The sequence below is a fragment of the Aquarana catesbeiana genome, linkage group LG08, assembly GCF_042186555.1.
Source record: "Aquarana catesbeiana isolate 2022-GZ linkage group LG08, ASM4218655v1, whole genome shotgun sequence".
Classification (NCBI taxonomy): Eukaryota; Metazoa; Chordata; class Amphibia; order Anura; family Ranidae; genus Aquarana; species Aquarana catesbeiana.
The window spans coordinates 47841712-47864116 of NC_133331.1; the positions used below are offsets into that span (position 1 = coordinate 47841712).

The 22405-nt window shown below is 42.4% G+C and overlaps 1 protein-coding gene across 1 annotated transcript in view; it reads left to right on the plus strand.

Annotated features, from left to right (window-relative positions):
• HSPA12A (heat shock protein family A (Hsp70) member 12A) overlaps positions 1-11141 on the plus strand; it is an 85499-nt gene extending 74358 nt beyond the window's left edge. Inside the window, exons 11-12 of the mRNA XM_073595800.1 lie at positions 4704-4807; positions 5697-11141. Of these exons, the coding sequence (XP_073451901.1) occupies positions 4704-4807; positions 5697-6331 (739 nt within the window). The 3' untranslated portion in view covers positions 6332-11141. The remainder of the gene's footprint in view (positions 1-4703; positions 4808-5696) is intronic.
• Positions 11142-22405: the final 11264 nt, after the last annotated feature.

The window sequence follows — 22405 nt, forward strand, 5'->3', positions numbered from 1 at the left end:
CGTGTTATGGGGGTGTTTCTCTGCAGCAGGGACTGGAGTACTTGTCAGGATAAAAGGAAAAATGGACAGGGCAAAATACCATCAAATTCTTGAGTAAAATCTGTTGCCCTCTGCCAGAAAGTTGTCAGTGGAAAGATTTACCTTCCAACATGACAATGATCCAAAGCACACAGCAAAAATGACCACACAGAGGTTGAAGGAGAAAAAGTGGAATGTTCTTTCATGGCCTAGTCAGAGCCCAGACTTAAACCCCATTGAAAATCTGTGGAATGACTTGAAGACTGCAGTCCACAAACGGTCACCATCAAATTTTGCAAATATTGCAAAGTCTAAATGTGGAAAGTTAGTAGAGACAAATCCCAACAGACTAAAGGCTGGAATTAACCACTTCAATACCGGGCACTTTCCCCCCTTCCTGCCCAGACCAATTTTCAGCTTTCAGCGCTGTTGCATTTTGAATGACAATTGTGCGGTCATGCTGCGTTGTACCCAAACAAATTTTTTATCGTTTTGTTCCCACAAATGAAGCTTTCTTTTGGTCCTATTTGATCACCACTGGGGTTTTTTTTTCCTAAACAAATAAAAAAAGACCCAATTTAAAAAAAAAAAAAACCAACAAGTTTTTCTTTATTTTAAATTTTGTAAATACCGTATTTATTGGCATATAACACGCACAGGTGTATAACACGCACCCTCATTTTAAGAGGGAGGTTTCAGGAAAAAACTTTCCACACACGGACCCCTCCGCACAGCACACTGACCCCTGCACAGCACACGGATTCCCCGCACAGCACACAGACCCCTGCACAGCACTGTACACGGACCCCCTGCACAGCACACGGAACCCTTTCGTTATAAAGCCCCCCCCGCACTCCCAGGAGACCCCCAGTCTCCTGGGACAGCATACTCTAAAGTTGAGAAAACATCACTGTCAGCCCCTTCTCATACACCTCTCAACCTGTGTCACTCTCATTGTAAATCAAGGCTTCTATATACCTCAATTAACGCCACTCTCTCGTGGACACGGTCATGAGACTCTCCTCGGCTGTTTCATTGATGGTCACATGACAGCTCTCCTCCTCCAATCAAAAGCTACAGTTGAGGAGGAGGCAGGGCGTGAGGAGGAGAGCAGCCAGAACGAGCGGCGTTACTAGAGGTATTACAGGCTTCCATTTATATTGAGGGTGACACAGGAGGAGCGTTTTATGAGAGAGGGTTGGCAGTAATGTTTTCTAAAGCGTTTTATGAGAAAGGGCTGGCAGTAATGTTTTCTAAAGTTTTCAAAGTATGGCAGCGCCATCCCAGGGCCAAGAGAGGTGGGGTGGCCGGCCTGACACCCTCCAAATTGGTGGCACCCGGGGAGGACCGACCGACCCCACCCTGTTAAAAAATATATATATCGGTGTATAACAAGCAGGCACGGTTTACCCGCTATTTTCAGAGGAAAAAAGTGCGTGTTATATGCCGATAAATAAGGTATTTTTTTCTCCTTCACTGACAGGCACGGATAAGGTGGCACTGATGATGAGTCACTAATATGCAGCACTGATAGGTGGAATTGATAGGCGGCACTGATGGGCACTCATAGGTGGCACTGATGGGTGGTACTGATAGATGGCTCTGATAGGCAGCACTGGCAGGCTTTACTACTAGGCACTGATTGGCATCTAGAATGGGTACTGACTGGCACCTTTAAAGTTAATACCTGGTGGTCCTGGGTGGCATCCCTGATGGCCCTGGGTGGGCATCCATGGTCAGCATCCCTGGTGGCCATGGGTGGCATCCCTGGTGGTCCTGGGTGAACATCCTCGGGGGAGCTGCCCTGATAAAAAATCCCTGTCAGGAGAGCAGCCGATTGGCTCTCCTCTACTTGCGTCTGTCAGACGCGAGTAGAGGAAAAGCTGATAAATGGCTCTTCCTGTTTACACTGTGATCAGCCGTGATTGGACATAGCTGATCACGTAGTAAAGAGTCTCTGTCAGATTGACACACTACATCAACGATCGCCGCTTTGCACGCCCCCGCCGGCGCACGATGGTGGGTCAGCTGATGACGTCATATGACGTCCGGTCAGAATAACAGAGCCACTTTGCACACTTCATATTGCTATATGGCGGGTAGGAAGTGGTTAAAGCAAAAGGTAATTCAACAAAGCACTGCCACAATGGGGGGATTCTTTTTCCAACTCAGTGATTCTGTTTTTGAATTTTTTTTTTCTGACATGTTGGTGTTATATCTTTCACTTAGATGTTATAAGTCACACTAATAAATACAGCTGGATAAAACAAAAATCGTGTCTATCCTCATTTCAGGCTACAAAGCAACAAAATGTGATTATTTTAAAGGGGGGGGGTGGATCTTTTCTTTATGCACTGCAGATTGTCTTGGATAACTTCAGAGTCCGTCATTTGCTTTGGTGATGTGTTGTATATTTTAAAGATGTGCGTTGCAGACACATGAGATTTTTCTTTACTAATCGAAATTCAGATGAAATTTGCATGATTCAGAGATTCAGATGCATCCAAATCTCCAAATCAAAATGTTAATAAATTTCAATGAATTTGAAGTAAATTATACCAAAAACAACAAATTCGTTTGTATTCATTCCGATGAAACGATGTGATGGTTTGGGCCTTTTGTTAATGTTTGTAGCATCTGAAATAATGTAACGGCATTACAAATGATCTGAGTCCATTCATTTGTATGCTAGTGAGCGTAGCATGAATATTCTAAGAAGATTCTTTTTATATTGGGGCTGAACTTGAGAGACCATTTGTTCAATTTGCATGTGCGCAGCCCAACAAACAAAGTCAGTTGGGAATGGGGAAATAAATTCAACTTAATAACATGACGAATTAATGCGTAATAATTTGGATTCATTTGTTTTATTTGGATGAGAGCGGCACTACTGTGTCGCTCTCATCCAAATAAAACAAATGAATCCATATTAATACACATTCATTCATCATGTTATTAAGTTGAATTAATCCTTTGACTCTTGGATAATCAGAAAAATAATTTTTGCATTAACATTTTTCATTAATATTAAAAATGCACTACACATGAAACATATTGCAATACAGTAAAGTGTAAAAGTGAAATAAGATGAATCCTACTTATTGTGTTTGGGTTGGATGGAGATGGATCCATCAGAATCTCTGAATCATAACATAGCAAATAAATCCGAAATTCGTTCCATTCATTACTTTCAGATGCACGTGACTCCACTTAATTTAGTCCAATCAACTCAATCCATTTCTCTTTGTGGGGTGGACAAGCAGAAGTAATCTCCCAAAATAAAAAATCAACATATTAAAACAAATATAGTCAATCTTTCGAAATAAGGAAAGAATAACTGAACTTCCGAAAATACGAATAGATTCAGAACAAGTATATACTCTTCTGAAATAACTAAAACTTTCTGAAAACTATTATGTCAAACCTAAATGATTTACTTAACGAATGAAACCGAAACAAAACTATTTTTTCTGCCATGCACATCTCTAATGCATTGCCTGGATGTCATGAATCCTCTGTCTTCAATACTTTGAACCACTAACCCAGGTCCATCATGCTTCTGCCTTTGGGAGGCATGCTTGTAACTGTCAGCCTTGCAATGCCTCATTGGACTTGTAGTTCTGCAACAGCTGGAGGGCCACAGGTTGAGCAACCTTGGCAGCACATGGTACATTGACATGATCAGTAAGATAAAATGTAGATATTGCAATCGTAAAGTATTTGACTACCAGGTTGGATCATTTTTTTAACATCCCTCTTCTCTATCATTATTATTATTATTATACAGGATTTATATAGCGCAAACAGTTTGCACAGTGCTTTACAACATGAGGGCAGACAGTACACTTACAATACAAATCAATACAGGAGCGATCAGATGGCCCTGCTTGTTAAAGCTTACAATCCATCAAAATCATTAAAAAAGGAAATGAAGACAGGGCCCCTTACGTTAGTGATCAGCGTAATGCTCTTTCACTCAGGTGTGGAGTCCCCTTCCATCGGTGGTCAGTGCAAAGAATGACCTTAAACTGAAGGTCAGTAGGCATAATCCACCTCTTACTGGTAGGTCATCTGAAAGACAAGAGAGGCTTCATGGGTGCCCTGCAGTTGGTTCTGCCACGTAACATTGGCCCTTGCACTGTGGAGACAGATGAGAGGTCAATCCACCACAGCTTGTGGAACCCCTAGCAACCTCCGAAGGAACCTTCAGGTTCCATGGAAACCTGGTTGAGAATGGCTGATCTTCATACTTGTTCTGGATTAGTGGCTCAAATTATTGAAGGATTTGTATGTCAGCCAGGCAACTAACATTTCTGGAAGGAGTTTAGGAATGATAGCCCTGTACTGTTCTTATGATGGGGAGGAAGGAATGTTGATAAACATGTTTCCTGTTAAGCTGGCATTGTGTGCTCCATTTTATTGCATGTTGAGCACCCTACACTTTTCTTGATCCAGAATTCCAATCATGATATCCAGGGATTCCACCCCCACATTACCCACTTCCTCCTATATAGACCCAGACACAGCATGTTATCACAGCTGGCACATTTTAGAATTGTATAAACAGTCTCAGGTATAATCAGGGGGCCTCCAGCTCAGAACTATGTAAAAAATGTGACCTTGAATATTGAATGTTTTGTGCAGATATTGCAAAATTCTTTGCTGACACCTCTTCTCCCGCGCAGTGTGGATTTTGTCAAGTGGTCCTCGCAGGGAATGTTGAGAATGAACCCCGACGCAATGAACGCCCTATTCAAGCCAACCACGGACCACATAATTGAACACTTGTGTAAGTCCGGGGCGATGTTAAAGGGGGGAGCTAAAATAAAGACAATGTTAAGCGACAGAGTATTTCAGCTACAATCATTTTTAGGTGTATTTAATAGTTTTTATTTTTATAGTTCATACATTTTAAACTGTTGATTTATATCTGTTTTTACCATTTGGATCTTTGATTTACAAATAAACATTTGATACTTGGAATACATATGACATAAGATTCACAAAGCACTATAGCTTTTCTAAACAGAAGCTGTTTGCCTTTCTGACGGTTTCTCTATTTTTGCAACGCTGTACTGCTGTCTGATGAAAATTTGGAAGGAGGGGTCACTCTGGAGGGGTAGGGATCCCTTCTCTGCCTCATTCAGCTATATGTGTTTAATTTTTCTTGTGTGCCTCATAATATTGATTTTCGAGTTATTTTGAAAGTAAAGGTTAAGATAGAACTATAGGAAAAATACGATACGTTGTTTGGCATAACAAGTTACACCTATGTGTATTTTTTATTTTGTCCTTCCAACTACAAATCCTGCTAAATACTTGTTGATCCTGCTAGAGCTCTGTGCTCAATAGCACACACCTGATTTGCATAGGGCGCAAGTGAGCTGTAGATTATCTTTGGCCTGCACCTTATATTGGGGTGACTTGCAAGCTCAGGATAGTCCCACCCACCATTGGCCCCATTTCTATAAAAGACAGTCTGGGGCAATGGAAAGTGCAGAAATATGATTAACGGTAAGTGAATTTTTTTTACATAGGTAATTCTAAAAGGCTTTTAACTTTCCCTTGGCAGTGCAAATGACTTCTGTTTATAGTATGCCTGTAGTATTTTAATTCACAAAAGGATTACTGGGTTTTTTTCTCTTTAAAGCCTGACGGCCATTTTTTTTGTCTTTCAGCCAACCTGTTCGAGAAGCCGGAGGTGAGCGGAGTAAAGTTCCTCTTTTTGGTTGGCGGGTTTGCAGAATCTCCATTACTCCAGGTAGCTGTGCAGCAGGCGTTCGGTAATCAGTGTCGCGTGATCATCCCCCATGATGTGGGTTTGACCATCTTGAAGGGAGCTGTCTTGTTCGGTCTAGATCCGGCTGTCATCAAAGTTCGCCGCTCACCTATGACGTACGGAGTTGGAGTCCTCAACCGCTATGTAGAGGGGAAACACCCAGCGGAGAAGCTTTTGCTGAAGGATGGCACACGGTGGTGCACAGATGTGCTGGATAAATTCATTCTGACTGATCAGTCGGTGGCTCTGGGGGAGACGGTGAAACGCAGCTACACGCCAGCCAAACCTTCCCAACTGCTCATCATCATCAATGTTTACTGCTCTGAGCAAGAAGACGTCAACTTCATCACTGACCCCGGCGTACGGAAGTGCGGCACCTTGAAGCTCGACCTGACTGGGGTGGACAGCACGCCGGTCCCAACACGCAGGGAGATCCAAACCATCATGCAGTTTGGGGACACTGAGATTAAAGCCACCGCCCTTGACATCACCACCTCAAAAAGCGTAAAAGTTAGCATCGATTTCTTAAACTAGAACTCCACCATCCTGTATTCCCTGTCGGCGCTTGCCCAGCTTCCGGAGACATAGCCCCAGCTCTTCTGTATCCTGACAGTCCCGGGACCCGATTATATCAAGCAGCTAATTTTTGGGATTAGCGCCATCCTACAACCATCAGCATAAGAGAACCTGGAAGCCATTTGGGAGTTGTAATTCCTCAGTTGTTGGAGGCCAGCAGGTTGACCACTGGTGGAGCTCTCCTTCAAGCTTCTCCTATATTGCTCAAGCAGCAAACATCTGACCCAGGTGTGTCAATGTGTATTTTATACGTTATGCTGCCTGTGGTCCTCTGACTCCTCAGACGGTCTCAATGAATGAGGCTCAAACGTGTTGTACAACAGAACCTGTGAAGACTAACATACAAGAACTGCCAAGGCTAACTTGCTTGTTAATGATACTGGCTCTGGGAGTATACTCCTCATCCTGAACCCGCGTTACCACTTATTAATCTGGACACCTGCCTATCTTGAAAAGTCTAAGTGCCCATTTTTCATGGTGCTGGTCAATCACTTTGGGTTGTGAAACTGGGGATGAGGATGAGGTCTGAGAGCCCACTCTTAAAAAAAGTCAATGGCAGCTTCCATATTGGTCCTCACAGGTTTCCTTTACGGTTCAAAAGCCATTAAGACTTTTTTATTTTGCTGCTGAGAAGATCAGAAAATATTCTGCAGCCCTTTAAGTGTCTCCAAGTTGCAGTAATCTGGCACACCAAAAAGAAGAAAAAAAAACAAAGGGAGCATTCACACCTAGGCATGTATAATGTAATCCGCATCTCCACTTGTTCTTCTATGTGTATTTTATTCACTTCCTGTGAGCCTTCAACGTACATTCACGATTCCAAAAATACACAGGACCCCATTTTTCCATTGCAACATAGGTACAAGTATATGTGTGCCATGTTGAATAGAAAGGTCATGTTTATACTGTATACATTTTTGATGCATTGCTGTGTATTGAAGACCAATAGGAAATGGAGGTGCACATGCAGAAAAAAAAAATTATGAATGTAGAATGGGTTTGACCAATGTGTGTTGGCACATGAAAATTGGCAATATAATGCATCCCCTATAGGTGTGAGTGTGGCCTGAATATATTTTAATGATGTATACTGATAATGACAGTTTGTGTGGCAGGTAAAATTACTCTATATGTATTATATTTGTAGGATCCTGATGAACAAATATAACCAATAGGGCACCCTGCCTCATCTAGATTTATCTAAAGATTTATTTCTCCACATTTTCCCAGAAGGAGATTTTTGCTCTCCAGTGGCAAATGAAAGCATAAACTGGATTGGAAAGGAAAGTTAATTACAGCAATAGACATTTGCAATGAGCTGGGTTTGTGATATTTCAGTAAAAGGTGGAGTCTAATTGTTTGGCTTCTTACGTCCCATGAAACCTTCACTGGGGAGGTCTTCTTATCACAGCTTCAGAAGCAATAGTGAGAGCCCTTATAATGGACAAGTGTGGAGCTCTGTCCAGGAGCTCAGCACAGGGATGGTGAGAACACTTTATAATGCACGCAGACCCGGTAACTCTCCAGAATCCTCCAAATACTGAAATACCACTTCTGAATGGTGTTACCCTGTTAATATTTTCTGTAATGTAATAATAATATTGCATTATATGTACGCTGTGGGATGAAATTCCTGAAACAGGACTTATTATTTATTAAAACTCCTCTTTTACTAAACTGCTTTATATAAGACACTTGGGGGTTGATTTACAAAGAATTTGCATAGTCATTCACCCAATTAAAGTGTATGTGTTCTGTGCTCTGTGCAAAAAATATGCAAATAGGCTTTTTCCTGTGCTGTTTGAATGTAAAACATTAATTTCAAATGGAACATACTGCATTTGGCCACTAGATGGCAGTACTTATGCGCAAACCGATATTCAGGGAAAGATCTAAACTAGCGAATAGCTGCCAACATCACAAGGTGCTCTCACACTGCATAAATGAATAAAGAAAAATAATGTGGCGCATATTCAGTGTAAACAATAATAAATAACTATAAAGTGCAATATTCAAAAGTGCAATGTTCAAAAGTGCAGTGATCAAAAGAAGTTCATAGATAGTCTTGCATACAACTATTGGGGAATATGCAAGATTATCTATGAACGTCTTTTGATCACTGTACTTTTGAACATTGCACTTTTGTTTTGAATATTGCACTTTATAGTTATTTACACTGAATATGCGCCACATTATTTTTCTTTATTCAAGTACTTATCATAGGAATTTCGTATAATACTTAGTTTTATCTAGTGACCAGATGCGATTGGCTATGCAAATTCTTTATAGATCAACAACGAAATCTAAATTTTTTTTTAATATAAGTCCATATGTATATTAAGATTTAAACACGAGCTACGCCCAGGAGTTCATTACTGAGCTGCCATCTTCAAGCAATTTATTGAGTATAATAGGTTATGTCAGACCTTTTTATATAAGATCCCTGTAGGTAAGAATACTGTATAACCAAAGACACACTGCACAGCATTCATACAGGAGATGGTGAGTGCACAGACTGCCAGAACCCAGAGCAAACAAATTGTACCAAATTACTGAAATCGAATAAATAGGAGATGAACTCTGCTTGGTTAAAATGTTAAACTGATCTACATGGAGATTTTTGTCTGTCCTTTAAAGGACCAGTAATCCTAAAGTACAAGTTTGTTAATTATATAATAAGCTGCAAACCCATTTCACAGATATGAGTGTACAGCCCAAACTAAAGATGCTCCAGCAATGTCTTCCATTGAAGTTACTAGACAGGAATCAGCAATGAAAAAGAAAATACCCATTCCAGGAGCCAAATCCTGAAAAAAAAAAAAAAAAAAAACCCTACCAGTAGCTGAGCCTTGAAAAGGATAATACCCCATCCAGGAGCTATGTCCTGAAAAAATTAAAAAAAAACCCTTCCAATAGCTGAACCTTGAAAAAAGAGAATACCCCCCTCCAGGAGCTGAGTCCTGAAAAAAAAGGAAAAAACTTTCCAGGAGCTGAGCCTTGAATAGAAAACATCCCCTCCAGTAGCTGAACCTTGAAAAAGAGAATATCCCCTCCAAGAGTTGAGCCTTAAAAAAGAAAATAACCTCTCCAGGAGCTGAGCCCAGAAAAAATAATACCCCATCCAGGATCTGAGTCTTGAAAAAGAAAATACCCTCTCCAGGAGAGCTGAGCCTTGAAAAAGAGAATACCCCTTCCAGTAGCTGAGCCTTCAAAAAAGAGAATATTCCCTCCAGTAGCTGAGCCTTGAACCCCCCCAGGAGATGAGCCCTGGAAAAAAAGAGAACCCCCCCCCCACACACACACAAAGGGATCATCTGACCTCTAGGCCCAGTTAACCGAGTCACCATTGTGTAAATTAGAGCCACGATCCATGGTGGATGACGAACCAATCCCAACTTTAGCTGCTACTAAAAAAATAGGCACTCCACACACGTTCAACCAATCCTTCAACTGTGCAATAAAGCATGACTCCCCCCCCCCCCCCATTTCTATAGCACTCTCCTCCTCCCGGGGCCCCTACAGATACTCACGGTACTCACCCTAAGACTCTATAACTTGCTTACTGTGCGCCGCATAGCTTCAATAGTGCAAATGCTTCAACACCGTCCTCACTGACCGTAAAGAGAGAATGTATTTTGGCTGGAAATCTGGCCTTAATGTACGGCAATGTCTATGAAATTTAGGATTTTAAGAAAAGAAGCTAGATGAAAATCTAAACCTTAAAGCTTCAGTCCACCCAAAACTAATATATTTTCTTCTATGCCTTTGAGAGATGTGAAGCCCCAGATCCCCACCTCCCTGTGGATATTGTCTCTGTCTTCTGGTTGTCACTTTCCTTCCCACGGAGTTTGTACAAGAATAAATGAAGAAGGCAGGGGGAGGAGCCTGACAATCTTTCTCTATTTTGGGGAGGATCCAGAGCCTCAGGGGAGGTGCTGCTGGGTGAATCGAGCTCCTGGTACCCCAGTTAGTGGGTGGACTTAGCATTTTAAAGTTAGGTGACCTCTTAGCTATCGAACCCTGGTCCTCCAGACTTTGCCGGACACTTTGGCGAGTCATATGTTTGAGGTACGGCCATGGTAGTCAGACGCTTACAGCGTAACCCTTAAGGGGCTCACTGGAAGATATTTAGTAATAATGTAGAAAAACAGACACCCCCAAAACTTAGCCCAGTAGAGAACACTCCAGGCTTATGAATGCTAAATTTTGATTGGCTGCTGTTGCTTACTAAACGCTTAATCTTTATTTTTACAGAACACGCAGATTGTTTAGCTGATGTATTTTTAAGAATTTTTCAGGTTTTGTGAGCCAAAGGAACCTTTTTATTTGCCCTCCCCGAGCCTTATGGGGCATTTCTATTATATATAATTTTGTGTATATATATATAATGATTGTATAATGTACATATGTTTATTTTTACCGTTATGGTTTTATGCTCTGTATGTTTTTTCTCCCCACTCTCCTGGTTATCACTCATGATATTGCGTCATTTGAGACGCGGTATTGGGGGTCTATTTACAACTGTGAAGTTCTGCAAATCCAGATTTTTATTAAGATGAAATTTTCAGCCCGTTCAGGGATGACGTTGACACTTTGAATGTCAGACTGACTGTCCATTTTCTGTGTCGCACACAGCCCTGGGAGGGCAGTACAAGCCACAATATGGTCTCTCTTGTTTATTTAACACACAACCGTGCCTGTAAAGTTTACATCAGAGCCCGCATCCCCTGACTTCCTGCAAACAATAAATACACAATTCAATGTGAAACGCTTCGTATTCCTGTGTCTGTGCTATCTGCTAATTGTATGGGTGTGTGATTGTGTGTGCAGCTGATCTGCTGTTATATTTAAAGATTTTAGTGTTCCACACTCATAGAAAAGCAGAAGGTTGGGGCATTATGGGTCAGAGAATAGCCAAAGAGTGACCGAGGGCTTCCTTGATGATGGCCTTACCATTGAGATGGTTGGTTTATGGTGTTTCCCTAGCCAACTTTCCCAATGTTGTACAGTTCCAGGTTATATCATTATAGAGCAAGTTCTTATTCTTTGTTTCTATTCTATTAGCTAATTTGTAAAAAAGATAAATTGAGGAGCAAGTTATTTTTTTTTAATCTTTGAATTGCATGTTTATAAAGAAACAGAAGAAAATAAGACAAAATTGAGCCATGTGTATCAAAATGAAAAGCACATTTTTTTAAAGAGTTGTGTTATATCATGGGGCTTTCAGATGCTAAGTTACAAATGCAAATCTAAATATATTGGTTTTATCACTGATGCATTTAAGGTTTAGAGTTAATCTGGCCCAGTTTTGTGAAGTTTGGCACAAAAAGATATAAACAGATATCATCACTGCTGACATATAAAATGACTTCTGCTGAGCGGAATATTGAGGCTTGTCATGTAGGATTCTGCCTCAGGGTAGTCTGTACTCCACTGGGGCATATCTATTAAAATATGATAAAAGTAATTTTTTTTTTTTTTTTGAATATTAAAGTCTATCTTCAATTTATCATTCCATTAATTAGCTCAGAGACTAATAGGGATAGGAATTCAGTTATGATAAAACATCAAACTGCTGGCAGTGATACAGTGTTGGTAGAGCTGAGTGTGCAGTACATAAATTTAGACAGCTTCTGCCATTCACTTTTAGGAAACACTTCCAAATGAACATCTCTAAGGTAACCAAGGCCTCAAGATGCAGAATTGTCATGGTCTTTTCTTCACTGGTATGCATCACTGGTTCTGTACTGTAAAGCCATTTAACTTGGTGATACAGAGATCTACCATAACTTTTACTCTCAAGACTCCATGGAAATAGTCATTAGAAGGAGCCATGAGAAGCTATAAAACAAACGTCAATGTCTGCAATCACAAGCTTCGCAGCCATTTTTGTAGGGACCTTAATGTATTTTCTAGGTGATGACTTAAGAGCCTGTAAGCTGTGGTCCTCAGCCACCATTTTAGACTGTGTTAGGAAGACTTCAAGTTGAAAATATAACTGTTTTCAATGCATGGTTCATATTTGGTGACAAGCAACTCTGAAAGACTCTGTACAGTATCAAGCAAAGTAGGAATTACTTAAAAAATGGCTAAAGTCTTTGTTGTATGTTTGAGGGGTGGGTGAAATGGACAAATACAATTCAAAATTCCTTAGAGATACCTCCAACCTCTTTACAGATCTATAGAGATTCAGCTAAGTGTAGGAATGAAGAGACGCTGGACCTGTGATTTTAAGATGATTAAGATTAATAGGAACATAACTGTAACACCATAAAACATGAGAACATGCTTAAAGCGGGGGTCCACCCACACCGCCAAAAAAAAATAATATTAAAAGCCAGCAGCTACAAATACTGCAGCTGCTGACTTTTAATACATGGCCACTTACCTGTCCCAGGGTCCAGCGATGTCGGCAGGGGACGCCGAGAACCCGCTCGGTTCTCGGCAGCTGCCGCCGCCATCCTAGGTGAGGGAATCAGGAAGTGAAGCGTTGCGGCTTCACTTCCCGGTTCCCTACTGCGCATGCCCGAGTCGCGCTGCGCGTCCCAAGTGGTCCCCGCTCTCTCCTGGGAGCTGTGTGTTCCCAGCAGACAGCGCGGTGGGGACGGGAAGAGGCGTAGACTCCCATGGGAGTCTATGCCGGAAGTGGGTGCAAATACCTGTCTTAGACAGGTATCTGCACCCCCCTCCCCCCTGAAAGGTGCCAAATGTGACACCAGAGGGGGGGAGGGTTCCGAAAAGCGGAAGTTCCATTTTTGTGTGGAACTCCGCTTTAACACAGTATAGTCAATATGAGAGCACGGCCTAAAGCTTCAAATAGTGCACTATAAAATACAGAGGAAACTGCTGCACTATCTTAATCTTGGCATGTGATAACCAAGCTAAATTTCAATTTCCATGTGTACTTCCACAAATCACTGTAAATTATATATTTAAATATTACAGATATACCTAATACACAAAGTGCCCTAATGACAATAGAGTGACTCTGTGCAACAATATAATGCAACGCGTAAACTCATATCATCATATATAATAAAAAAAATCCTTATTTGAGTGCTCAAATACTATACAATAAAGTGTTCCAGTGCACTGAAGTGCTACGTGCAAAGTTCTATGTTGAAAAATTCATGTGAAGACATGCGTTGATAAAAAAATAATAAATATAAAGTCCATTCCAAAAATCAATAATCAGATCCAAAAAATAGTGGTGATAACAAGCTTGTTCTCATGTACACTCAGGTCTCCCCCCTTCAGTGTATGCGCTCACCTTAGAGCGTGTGACCTTGCCGTTAAGCTTGGTCAAAACACGCATATGAACCTCCTCTGGGTTCAGTGTCTATAATGGTATCCTGGGCTGATTGCTGGTACGTTTTCCACATATAAGTATAACAGAGGAAACTAGATAGTGTGATATCGTTTAAACTATTTTTATGTAGTATTTGTTTTCATGCCTTTTTTGTTTTTGTCAACAATCATGCATTTGAAAGTGCTGCCATAGGCCCTATAACACACTTCAATGCACTAAAAAACAGACACCATGCGCCAAGGCATTGCACAGATGCAAATTGGCATCATTCAAAACAATGGGTAAGCGGGATACATGCAATAATGTGGGATTGTAGGTGTGCTTTAAAGAATAACTGGTGCCTTTATCATATGGCCCCTTTACACCCACATTAACAAATTATTATTAAATTTACACAGAACCTCAGATGCAGACTTTGCCCCCATTTCAGTGCCTACATGGGTGGCCTTGTGAGGCTCCACTTTGCCAGCATCCTGTTCAATAGTGAACAGTCTTAGCTGAGGGTCATTGAGAAAAAACACTTGCCCATCCACCTAAATTCCAGGTATCTCATTCTATTCAATGGCTTTCGCCAAAAAACAGAGGCTACTATTTTTTGTGATGATCAGGCTGCTGTAAATGGAAGGAGTAAAGTTGGCCAGTCACTTTTTGAATTTCAGCCAGTTCCTAATAAACTGGTCCAAACTCACTTAGTGGTTGGCTGAGACTTCTAGTTGGAGAATATTTGTGTCTCCACCCAGATATCTTAGGAGAGGGCCACATGATACACATATGGGTCATTGCAATCCTGGGCAGTGTTCTGGTGGGGTATATTTATAAACAGTATGTAAACAGATTCTTGGGTGTGACTAGTTTCACAATGCTGCAATCTGATTTCCATTCAATTTTTCAGTGCGATTATGTATTGAAACTTGGATGCAGCCTGGATGTGGTTTGCATATTAAATGTGGCCAAAATTGCACTGGAATTGCACCAAAGTAGTACAGGAAGCTTTTTAAAAATCGATTTGTGCTGAGTTTCATTGATATTAATGGACACCATTGAAAACAATGTGATTTTTATTGTCATAAAATTTTGTGGGACTCAAGTTGCATCTGTAATCGCACTAGTGTGAAGGGAAGATGCATGGACACATACTGTATATAAAATTATGTTTTCATCCACTTCTACATCTTCCTATAAAAGTCACAAAATTCTTTACTGATCCATTCCGTGTTAATAACCTGAAGTGTGTCAATGCATTAACTGACACACCAGCTCAAAGGTAAGATCAGGCTCCCAGTGGGAGTGACTGCTTTATAATTTGATGGATGGAAAGAGGCGGTACTCCTGTGGGTTCAGGGAGCTCAGGGCAGCCGAAGCCCATTTGACCTCCATGGGTTCCCCTGTGCATTGGCTAGGATTGGCTCCTAATTTATTACAATCTGATAAAGCCAAGGAATTTAAAGTTATCTGTCCCAACAGCAATGGTATAACCCAAATCCAGGAACACATGGCCATTTCCTGCAACAAGATTCACAACTGAAACTGTGCTGATAAGATTGCAGTAGGGCATGCTTGTAGTTAGAGCAAGAGGAGGCTGGTTGTTGTGATGGGAAAGAAAAATGCTTCTAAGATCTCATGACACAGGTCCAGTACAGATTTGTTTTCATTGTCTGCATACATACCCTGATGAAGGGGGATCTATGAGATGCTGAAAACGCATTGGATTTTTTCTTTTGTATCTAATAAAAAAACAATACTGGACTGAATCATTTAGTGTGGTGCTCTCATTCTTCCAGTACCCTACAAACACTTTCCAGGGACTCCTTGGGGTGCCCTTGCTGAAAAATATTCAGGAGTTGGATGTTTTTTGTCTAACCAATGGGTCACAGAGAAAAACACTGTCAATCATTTCTCAGCCCAAAGCCTTGCAGGAATAATAAATATACGTAAGGATAAATCTAGTTAGAAAAACACTTTCATTGAATCAGCACTTTGATTGAGCAGTCATTGACCCGTGACAAGCATCAGGTGATCCAGGAGGAAGGAAGAAGTTGACAGCCTTGAAATTTGAACCTTGCCCACATTGCTATATTAGGTCAATAATGTAAGGAGCATCTCTGCCACTTTGTCTGTGTGCAACTGCGGGGTGGGGTATGTCTCAGTCGCTGCTGGTCCAGTTCAGCCAAACCCAATTTTGGACTAAACTGATGTTCATCACTACTCCTGAACTGCTTTTGACCTCCCTTTTGCTTCAGGCTTTTATCTGAGCTGCTTCTGACCTCTATCTGAGACGCTCCAGAGTTGCTTTTGACTAACTCCTGAGCTGTTTCTGACCCCATCCTGAGATGCTTCTGACCTCTTTCTGAGCTACACCTAACCTTCTCTTAACCTACTTTTTCACCTGTTGACTTGTATGGATGGAAAAACTCTTCTAATGCTAACCATTATATGTGTGTAAAAGCTCTAACTTAATATCTGTGTAATGGAATGCTCCATCTAAAGTGGACCATGCACCTGAGTGACATGGTCCCCTTGATTAAGGTGCCTTTTTCCCTAAAATGTCTGGAAACTGCAAAAACAAAGTTATATCATATACAGTACTTACCTTTTCCTGGCTTCCTCAAATTGAGCCTCAGCGAAGGTGACATCCTCTTTCCAGTCGGATCTCAGAGAATTTGTATAACCCAATAACCCATAGGAAGACTCTCAGATAAGATCTTGTGAGCAACTATAACAATGTGCCGATAAATACAATTTATAGACTAAGCTGGCAGTATTTTAACACACTCCCAATATAAATGTGCAAAAACATATAATAAAGTAAAGTTATGCTGCGCTGTGTGTTAACTTCTAAAATAAAATAACATAAAAAAATATATATACACATGCTTTTCTCGTAAACATAAATAAACATACCACTGCTCTCTTGCCGTGAGTTTTTTTATATCATATGTGCTCAGGTGAACAAATAAAGTGCTCTATAATTGCCGATAATTAAACCAGCTTTTCTGTCTCCCAGGAGTAATAGAGTGTATCTTCCTCCTTCCTGTCCTGTCAGCGTCTATCAGTCGTTGCTCAGTAAATATATGCAAAAGAGAGGAGCTCCAAGTAGTGCTTATATCTTTAAAACCATATATTTATTAAAAAAATCACACTCCCATTTGGTGGGTGCTCCAGTGCACCAACTATATACAGCGTCTTTAATACGGTGGAACCTTGGATTTTGAGCATAATCCGTTCCAAGAGAATGCTTGTAATCCAAAGCACTCGCATATCAAAGCGAGTTTCCCCATAGAAGTCAATGGAAAGGAAGATAAGTCTTTCCGCATTGACTTCTATTACATGCAATACCGCATGTGGCCAGAGGTGGGGGGGGGGGGGCGCCGGATGGGCTCGGATGGTCTCGGAAATACTCGGGGACAGCTCGGCTGAACTCGGAAAGGTGTGGAAACACTCAGGAATGAAGTATTTCCGAGTATTTCCAAGTGGTTCAGAGTATTTCCGAACGGCTCCAAACCGTTCCGAGTGTCTCCGGCGCCCCCGCACCTCTGGCCAAATGCGGTACTGCACACCCCATTAGCTTGAATTCTGCTCGTTTTGCGAGACAACACTCGCAAACGGAGTCAGAATTTAAAAAAAAAGTTGCTCGCCTTTCAAAACGCTCGTTACTCGTAAAACAAGGTTCCACTGTATATGAATCCAAGGCACTGCAAGAACTCTGAGCAACAGCTGATAGACACTATGGGAAGGAGGAAGATACGCTCTATTAGTCCTGAGAGACTAAAAAACTGTTTTTGACCAAACTTAAATGCGAGGTCACACGATCTGAGGTGAGCACACACCTAATGGGGGGAGAACCGAGGTGTATACCACACACACGTATGAAGTACTGTGCAGACTAAAGGAAGTTTAAAGTCACTATTTTGCACTGAAGCACTTATCCGTTCAATGGATTTGATACCCCACTTCCAGGAGACCTTGCTGGGACAATCTACATCAGCAGCTTAGCCCCTCTCCTCCTTTTCTGCCGGCCAGTGAAAGAGCACAGCACGCTTCATGCATGCGCAGTAGGGACTCAGCCATGAAGCCGAAAGGCTACCCTGCCGGGTTCCCTTAGAAGCAATGGCCACAGCAGCATGCCACCAGCCGATTCGAAGATCGCCTGCAGTGCCCACATCGCTGAACTCCAGGACAGGTAAGTGTCCTAATGTTAAAAGTCAGCAGCTACAGTATGTGTAGCTGCTGACTTTTAATTTTTAAAGGGGCGGGTGGACCTCCTCTTTAACTATCGGGACTTATAGAGCACTTTATTTGTTCACCTGAACTTTAGATTTTCTGATCGTGTGTACGGGCCTTAAGGTTGTCCATACATTATACAATTTTCCTTTAGATTTACCAAAACCATATAATATGAGGTCAAACCTAAACACGTTCAATTTGTTTGCAATCAGGCAGGCCCTTGTACTACATAGAGCTCTTTCACACGAACAATCCGTTCAGGTCCGCCTGTCAGTTTTTTAGGCGGACCTGAACGGACCCTCCATAGACCTCTATGAAACGTCGGATGTCAGCGGTGACATGTCCGCTGACATCCGACCCGCTCTGATCTGAAAAAGTGTAACGGAGGAAAAACCTACTTTTCCATCCGTTTGCGGATCGGATCGGGTGACGATAACTCTACGGTCCGTCATCATCCGATCCCCCATAGGGGAGAGCGGCGCTCTGTCCCTGCACAGTGTGCAGCAACGGACCTGTCATCTGCCTGCTCAGCGGGGATTGACGGAGTGATCCCCCACTGAGCAGAGCGGGCTCCGTACACGGACACGTCCGTGTGAAAGAGCCTTTAGTGAAAGGTCAATCTAAAGGAAATTGAACAAGAAAATTGTATAATGTATGGCCAGAGTTATACCTCATACACACTATTAGATTTTCTGCAGATTTTTGTCTTCAGATTTACCAAAACCATGTAGTGCAAGGGCCTGCCTGATTGCATACAAATCAAAACTCTTAAGGTTTGACCTCATATTATATGGTTTTAGTAAATCTGAAGACAAAAATCTGCAGAAAATCTAATAGTGTGTATGGGTTCTAAAGCCTCGCACACACAATGGGATTTTCCGCAGACAAAACCTTGGACTTTTGTCCGAAGGTGCGTGCCTGGAATTTGTCCTGCATACAAACGGCAAAGAATTGTCGGCCCCCAAATAATTAACAGAAACCAAAGTGTTTCTGGAGACAAGCCCCACCTCTTCATAAGGGCTTCCAGAAAAAAAAACAAGCTGAAGTTAGAAGCTGAGCGGCTACCATGCACAGATGTGCTAGATTTTGCATGCTTCCGTTTTAGTAAATCAAACCCTTTGTTGCCAGGAGAGTGATGTCATCCTCTGCAATATGGAAGTCAGGGAAAGGCGAGTATATTATATAACTATTTTCCCCCCACAGATTCATTATTGCACTATTATACTGAATTTAAGCAAGGGGGAGGGGGCCACATTGAATAAGCAGACCTTGCCTGAAGAGCAAGGTCCACTTTTAAATTGTCTGTGGTAAGCAATTGTTGTAGGAGATGAAAAGAAAAGACTTGACCTTTGTCAGCTCAATGGCCAAACACGCAGCCTATTATATATATAATATGTACACAAATACTGGAAACATATGTGCTCTTTTCCTTTGTTAATCGGCAAAACACTTTAAACGATTACAGAGGCAATCAACAACTTGCTCCACTGATCTCATCCATTCTCTTCCTCTAATGGATTCTTTTCTAATCTGCGCAGACAATTCACTCACAATACCGCTTCTTGTGTTGAGATGACAGAGCAATCTCTCTGCTTCACACGTGGCCGCGTTGCTTCCTTTCGTAAATATGTCAACTAGATATAAAGTTTTTAAGCCATTGGCGAAACAAGCCGATATTATTTATCAGCCAAGTGCTAAATGCTTATTGTCTGCGGGGAAAAGCTGCGGCCTTGCCTATAGAAGCCACGCAGAAAAGGCTGACAGATTGCCAGAGACACGATGGAGGAGCAGCTGTTTGTCCTGGGAATAATACAGCCTGTTAAGTGAATTCTTCAGCACGTTGGGAGGATTTGTGCTGCCTGTTCAGCTTTAATGGGGTCATGGAGTTGCAAGGTAGGTAATTCAAGGTAAGCATGGGGGGCTGGCCACAGGGTACTGCCACTGTGTGTGCTGTTTTCATTAAGCAGAGATACCTGGAGATGAGGTGTAGAGGGGTCACGGTCTCCCTGCATTCTGTGCGCCAATGATAAAAGCTTGCAGGAGTGCATTATTATGCTCACAATGGATTGCGTTCATCTGCTGAGACGTGCCACCATTAGTAAGAGGGGCATTCATTTTTTTTCCAAATGTTTCTTTTCCTATTCTCCATATACTTTAGAAGAAAGCTTTTTCGCTCTGTCTTGTCCCCTCTTCTCCTTCCTACTTAACCCTCACCAATGTTACAGCTGTTGACTTGTTGGCTCTGGAGCTCAATCTGGAGTGTCTCTGCTATTTTCCAGACTGGCATAATGCCATCTTAATTTTCTTGGCCTGACAATGGAGCAGTGAGGGTCTCCAAGCAGCCAACAGGATATTGTCTTTCGTCTTCTGGAGATGAAGAAGAAAAGATCAGCAGCGGAAACTCTTCAGCTACAGACATTTGTGATACTTGACGTGTATTGTGCAAGTCACTCCATTGCCCAGCACTCCAAAAAGTATATTTTAAAAGAGGCATTACATAAAAATAGGAAACTTTGGGGCAAATTTCTTAAGTGTCAGCATGTCATTGTTCTGGGAACCCCAAATGTCTGTGTGTTATCGACTAAGCTCCGGGGGGCGGAGTGAAAGGTGTTGGAGCGTGGCCTGGCAAGAGCCTAGGCTGAGGTTGTCTCTCCCATACCACCATAGGACTCCGTGGATGTGCGGCACCAGGGATCTTTCCTCTCTTCCTTCCAGTGTCTGTGTGTAATCGTTCTGGGACCTCCAGGTATCAGTGTGTCATTGTTTCTGGGACCCTCAGGGTCAGTACATCATTGTTATAGGTATTATTCTGGCAATCCTATTGTGTCATTATCCTGGTACACTTAAGCCTAGTACACATGGGCCGAATGTCGGGTGGCATCGGCTGGTTTAAAAGAAACCGGCTGACATTCCCGCCTGCGTGTACTGCAGTAAATGGCCGGCTTCTGTTGAAGGGGCATGACCAAAAAAGGTCTGCCGCTCAGCACTCTCAGCCAATGGCTGAGAGCGTTGACCAGAGTGTTCTGGCGGGGGGCCATCCCCCTGTCAGAACACAATAGATCAGCAGGGGAGATCCCTGTACTAACATCGGATAGTGAGTACAGCGGCTCCTCCTAAGCTGTCAGTTTTTTTTTACCATTCAGCCCTGCTGGGTTAACCGTAAAAAAAAAAAAAAATACTAGTGTGTACTAGGTGTTAGTGTCAGTTTTCTCTTCTTTTGGGATTCCCAAAGTCCCTAGTGTTATTGTTCTGGGATCCCCAAGTGTAGTTACAGTGTATAAGTGTTTTCGGACCCCCAGGTGTCAGTGTTCTGGGACCTCCAAGGGTCCATTTGTCTTCATTCTGGGACCCCCTAGTGTCAGTGTGTCCATCTTCTGGGATCACCATCCTAAGTGTTATTGCTCTGGGACCCCCAAGTGTCAATGTGTCCTTATTCTGGGTTCCCCAAGTGTCAGTGTGTCATTGTTCTTGGACCACCAAATAGCAGTGTGTCCCTATTGTTGGATCCCTAAGTGTCAGTGTGACCATCTTCTGGGATCCCCAAATTCTCAAGTTTTATTGTTTTGGATCCCCATGTGAAGTCTCAATGTATAAGTGTATTCGGGCCCCTAGGTGTCAGTGTGCCATTGTTCTGGGACATCCAAATGTAGTCTCAGTGTATAAGTGTTTTTGGACCTCCAGGTGTCAGTGTGTCTTTGTTCTGGGACCTCCAGGTGTCAGGTCGCCATTGTAATGAGGTCTCCAAGCCTCAGTGTGTGCTCACTCTAAGATCTCCAAGTGTCATTGTGCCCTTATTCTCCAGGTGTCAGTGTGCTATTGTTCTGGGATCCCCAAGTGTCCGTGTGTCCCTAATCTTAGACTCCTGAGTATCAGTGTGGCATTGTTCTGGGACCCGAAAGTATCAGAGTGTCCTCATTCTGGGATTCCCAAGTCCAAAGTGTTATTGCTCTGGGGTACCCAAGTGTCAGTGCATCATTGTTCTTGGACCACCAGATACCATACCAGGGGATTCTGGAATCCCCCAAGTGTCAGTGTGTCATTGTTGTGGACCCCTAAAGTGTCAATGTGTCCTTATTCTGGGACTCCCAAGTGTCAGTGTGTCCCTCTTCTGGGAACCCCAGGTTCCAAGTGTTACTGTTCTGGGATCCCCAAGTGTCAGCGAGTCCTTGTTCTGGGAGCTCCAGGTGTCAGTGTGCCATTGTTCTGGGACCTCCAAGCTCCAGTGTGTGCCCATTCTGGGATCTCCAGGTGTCAGTTTGTCCTCTTTCTGGGATCTCTAAGTGTCAGTGTGCCATTCTTCTAGGATCCCCAAGTGTCCCTGTGTCCTTATTCTCAGACCCCCGAGTACAAATGTGTCATTGTTCTGAGCCCTCCAGGTCCCAAGTGTCCTTATTCTTGGATAGCAAATCCCCAAGTGTCAATGTGCCATTGTTCTCGGACCCCCAAGAAGCAGTGTGTCCCTATTTTGGGCTATCCAAGTGTCTTGTTCTGAGATCTCC